We start from the raw sequence: 5,615 nt of genomic DNA on the forward strand, positions 1-5,615 counted from the left end.
GAAAAAGATTTGCATTATTTCTAAAAAACTGTAAACCATGGAATGATATGCAATAAATGTATTGACTACATATTATATTATTTTAGCAGAGAGTCAAGTCGCTGCATGCATGAGGCGGGATTCAAATTCATGTCACTTAATTAAGCAGACTAGTGAGTTAATCACTAGACTAACTCAACTTGATAATATATATATATATATATATATAACAAAGTAATTAACTACATAATAATCACCAAACTTTTCTATGAGTGTTTTCTGTATCAATTTGACATGGTGCTAAAAAAATTTGCCTCATGGGGTTTTTGGTGAGCAATTATATGCTAATGGGTGGAGTGGATTGGATTATGAAAAATGTTTAACCCAACCCAATAAATGCCACAATCCAAAAAGGCCCAATTATTCTTCCATGCAACACTATCTTTCTTGTCCAACATCATTCAGACAAAAAAAAAAAAATCCAACTTTCTCTTCCTCACTCTCCAATGCCGACGCTGTCACGCCACCACCACCACCTCCTCCTCCGCCGTCTCCGCCACCTTCTCCCATCTTCCTTCTCCACCCACTCTCTGCCGCCACCACACCCTCCTCTCTCTGACCCCTTCTTGGTCGAGAAGGTTCTCCTCAGCTTAAAGCACAACAACCTCAACTCCCTCCACAACCACCTCAACAACAACCTTAACCGCTCCGACCCATTTCCCCTCATCGTCGATATTCTCCGCCGGTGCCATCAAAATCCCACCTTGGCCAACAGGTTCCTACATGCCCTTTCCTTCCCTTCTCCCAACCTCAAACACTCCACGCGCTCACTGGGCGCAATGGTGCACGCGCTTGTCCGTCTCAGGAAGGTTCCGGAAGCTCAGGCCCTGCTCCTCCGCATGATCAGGAAAAGCGGAGTCACGCGCCGGGAGATCATCGATTCATTGATCAATGGTGATTCTTGTTCCAATGTCAATGTGAGTGTTTTTGACTTGTTGATAAGGACTTATGTTCAATCTAGGAAGCTTAGAGAAGGTTCTGAAGCTTTTGAATTGTTGAGGGGTAGAGGGTTTTGTGTTTCCATCAATGCATGCAATGCTCTTCTTGGTGCACTTGTGAGAATTGGTTGGGTTGATTTGGCATTCAATGTGTATGATAGTGTTGTGAATAGTGGTATGCATGTTAATGTTTATACTCTTAATATTATGGTTAATGCTTTGTGTAAAGATGGTAGATTGGAATATGTTAAGGATTTTTTGGATGGTATGGAGAATAAGGGTGTTTTCGCTGATGGCGTGACTTATAATACTTTGATCAATGCTCATTGTCGCGAGGGGCTCTTGTCGAAGGCATTCGAGTTGATGAATTCGATGGCAAGCAAGGGGTTAAGACCCGGGATTTTTACTTATAATGCTATTATCAATGGATTGTGCAAGAAGGGTAACTATGCGAGGGCGAGGGAAGTTTTGGATGAGATGTTGGCAAATGGATTGAGCCCTGATGCCACAACTTTTAACCCCTTGCTTGTGGAGAGTTGTCGGAAGGATAATGTTCGGGAGGCTGAAAAGGTTTTTAATGAAATGTTGCATCATGGAGTTGTTCCTGATTCGATTAGCTTCAGCTCAATTATAGGTGTGTTCTCCAGGAATGGGAATCTTGATCGTGCCTTGGCGTATTTTAATAGCATGAGGGGTTCTGGTTCGGTTCCTGATACCGTGATTTATACCATTCTTATAGACGGATATTGTAGAAACGGAAAAATGCTTGAGGCTTTAAGAATGCGGAATGAAATGGTGGAGCAGGGATGCGTCATGGACGTGGTTACGTATAATACGCTACTGAATGGATTGTGCAAGGGGAAAATGCTTGCTGATGCCGATGAGTTGTTTAAGGAGATGGTGGAAAGAGGAGTTTTTCCTGATTTCTACACTCTAACCACTCTCATCCATGGATATTGCAAGGATGGGAATATGAATAAAGCACTCGGTTTATTCGAGACAATGACTCAGAGAAACCTTAAGCCGGATGTTGTAACATATAATACATTGATTGATGGATTCTGTAAAATTGGTGAAATGGATAAAGCTAAGGAATTGTGGTCAGATATGTTAAGTAGGAATATAGTGCCAAACCACATATCTTTTACCATTTTAATAAACGGATTTTGCAGTTTAGGTCTTATGTCCGAAGCATTCGGCTTGTGGGACGAAATGGTAGAGAAAAATATTAAACCCTCCCTGGTTACTTGCAACACCATTGTAAAGGGCTATTTGAGAGCTGGTGATGTGTCGAAGGCTGATGACTTCTTGAACAGGATGATTTCGGGAGGAGTTTCTCCTGATGGTATTACATACAATACTCTTATAAATGGTTTTGTAAAGGAAGAGAACCTTAGCAGAGCTTTTATGTTGATCAACGACATGGTTCAACAAGGGATACTGCCTGATGTTATCACATACAATGCGATTCTATTCGGGTATTGTAGGCAAGGCAGAATGAAAGAGGCTGAGAAGGTATTACGTATGATGATTGACAAAGGAATCAATCCTGATAAATCGACGTACACAGCATTGATCAATGGGCATGTTTCTCAAGACAATCTGAAAGAGGCATTCCGTTTTCATGACGAAATGCTGCAGAGGGGGTTTGTGCCAGAAGACAATGTCTAAGGGATTTTATTGTTGGGGTGATGTAAATGTTGGAACTTGGAACATTACAACACTTTGCACCGAATTCCCGGTATGAAAAGGTTGAACATTCTATCTTCAAGTGTTGTTATCTTAATGTGCCTCATTTGAACTATTTATTGAGATGTGGAACAATAGTGTGTTAATGCGCCTCTTTGTCCAGGTTTCGCATATATAAGGCGAGCATTGCGGCCCTGGTTGGTAACAAAGAAAAGAAAGAAAGATGTATGCTTCCTTTAACTATCCAATTATGAATGTCTTGGTGCTGTTTTCTTCATGCTCATGAATATGATAATTAATCTCTCAGTACCTACTTTACTGGTATGATTTATACATTCTCTTTTTTCAAATTCAACTATGACATTCAATGTCATTCTTTTAATCCAATACATTGTGGATGCTTCAAGATGCGAACTAGCCGTTTTGCTAGGAATGGTTTGCAGGTGTGGCATCCTTGTGACAGATCCAAAAAGTTTTGGTAATGATATAGGATCCTAAAATTCTTTGTAAACATCCTTCCAAGTACATGTTGAAGTCAAATGTAGATATTCTCAATGTGTACTAATGGAGGTTTATGTTGTAGTGAAATCAAGAAATGATTATTGAATTGGGCTGAAGCAAATGCTGCCACTTTTCTACCGTTTACCAAAATGCAAGCAGCATATGAAGAGCACAACGATTCGACTAATCGTGCTTGAGTAACCGTGACAGCTTCTTCTGGTACGTTTTTCCGGTCTCCAGAGTTCAAACTCGAAATCGCTTTGGAAAAGGAATGAATTTGCTTATTAAGTTTATTGTTTAGTCATGGATTCTTTTTATCTTCATTGTTGGTATATGAAGCATGAACACTAGAGTATAATAATAATTTGGGCCTCCATACATGTGTAACACTTTTGCAATGAACTTGAATTTTTCCATGATTTAATTAATTTATTTATGGAGTGTTGCCAAAATGAAATTGTAAAATGCAAACAGTTCTGGTTTGATATTTAATCATATGATAATTAGTAGCATGAATGAATTGATCAATCAAATCTAACATATCTCCAAAACAAATCTTTTCCTTGTGACCAATTCATGTTTATACACAACAAATTTCAAGAAAAGGTCATCAAATGATGTTTTAAGTTCTCCAATTTGATTTGCTTTGCCAGCCTCCATATGACTAGGTCTAGTTTATTTATAATCTCAACCACATAATAGATTGGAAGATTATATGCAATTGAATTGTTCTGTTTAGTGAATATAGAGACTTAGATTATAGTTTATGCATAGGAGTATTCACGGATCATATTGGATCTGACCAAAATCTCAATCTGATTCATACTACAAAAATCAGATCGGATCGGATATTCGAATATAAGACATTTCATTTAAAAAAAAAAAAACTTTGTTTTTAACTTCTTCTTTTTCTTTTCTTTTTTTTTACATGTTTTACTTCAATAACATTATTAGTAGCATGAATCAATTAATCAATCAAATTTGACATATCTCCTAAACAATGTTTTCCTAATATGTGAACTAATTCATGTATATACACAAAATCAAACAATGTTTTAAGTAATCAATTTGGGTTGATCAAATAGTTAACTCACTCGTCCATTTAAGTAAGTGCTAAGAGTCTGAAATCCATTTTGTACATGCAACAATCTAGTAACAAATGATAAATTTTTAAATGGAGTTTCAATTTGCGATGCATTAATTTTTGGCGCATCGGACTCAAGAATTATGTGGCAACAAAGAATGATGTTTTAAGTTCTCCAATTTGATTTCCTTTGCCAGCCTCCATATGACTAAGCCTAGTTAATTTATAATCTCAACCACATAAATAGATTATAAGAATATATGCAATTGAATCAGGCAATGTATTTTATGGACCTAGATTGTCCAACGTTATTCAAGTTGAAATCTTCAAAGTAAAAACCAGCAACCACAAAAATTACATGTCACATACCACTCAATAAATGCATTGAAACTATACAAGAGTTAGTAGGTTATTATTATTATTATTATTATTATTATTATTATTATTATTGGTAATAATTAGGTAAACCCAATATCTGGCTACGGAAAAAAGCCGTCAAAACCACCAAAACAACATCATGATTTGTAATTGACACAATTTTGTTCTTAATTGACTTAAACATTACCCATCAACTAACCACAATGAATCCAGGCCTAATTAAGAATTAATGTTATTAATGTCCCCAGCAAATTGCTTCTTGTTTAGACAAATTCAAATTTGCAAGAATTATGATTAATTGAGTATAATTCACGTCCACAAAATAACTAAGGCAACCGAAACGGCGGCGGGAAGTGTGGTCTAAGATCAATGATGAAATTCATAATGATGGTGGTGAGGATTAAGATTTATCAATAAATTTCCTAAGAAAAGGGCAAAAAAAAAAAAAAAAAAAAGAGAGAGAGATAAAATGTCAAATAGTTATATACATTGTCAATTGTCATTGGTGATGTGAATCTTATATATATAAAAATCATAGTGGATATGGATAAGCATGTATGATCATCATATTTTAACTATAGACTTATAATAATACATATATGTATATATGAACAAATATTCGCGAAAGAATTTTATATTAGATATTTTAATTTTTAATACATTTTTATTTTTTAAAAATTTTAAAAAATATTTTTTTAGGATCAATTTATCTCTTTATTATTTAAAAAAGAATAATTTATTTCAAAGTATATTTTTAATTAATTGTCTTATAATTAAAATTTATTAGAAATTTATTCGTTTATCATGCATATTAAAACTTAACTATAAAAAAAAAGAAATTAATCTATCGAACAAAAATAATTCTTAAAAGTTTATAAAAAATAAAAATTATTAAAAATTAAAATGTTGGATCTAAAATATTTTAAGAAGTCATTTAAATATTTACTTAGGGTTCGTTTGGAAAGTCTTAAAAGTAATTTTTTTGA

At 34.9% G+C, this 5,615-nt stretch overlaps 1 protein-coding gene across 1 annotated transcript; it reads left to right on the forward strand.

Moving 5' to 3' along the window:
• Positions 1–485: 485 nt before the first annotated feature.
• On the forward strand, positions 486–3,607 carry LOC130939258 (pentatricopeptide repeat-containing protein At5g01110). Its single transcript, XM_057867377.1, has 2 exons — positions 486–2,728; positions 2,830–3,607. Exon 1 carries the CDS (start codon positions 486–488, stop codon positions 2,646–2,648), a length of 2,163 nt encoding a protein of 720 aa, XP_057723360.1. The 3' UTR covers positions 2,649–2,728; positions 2,830–3,607.
• The last annotated feature ends 2,008 nt before the right edge of the window (positions 3,608–5,615 follow it).

Source organism: Arachis stenosperma, chromosome 7, assembly GCF_014773155.1.
Source record: "Arachis stenosperma cultivar V10309 chromosome 7, arast.V10309.gnm1.PFL2, whole genome shotgun sequence".
NCBI lineage: Eukaryota > Viridiplantae > Streptophyta > Magnoliopsida > Fabales > Fabaceae > Arachis > Arachis stenosperma.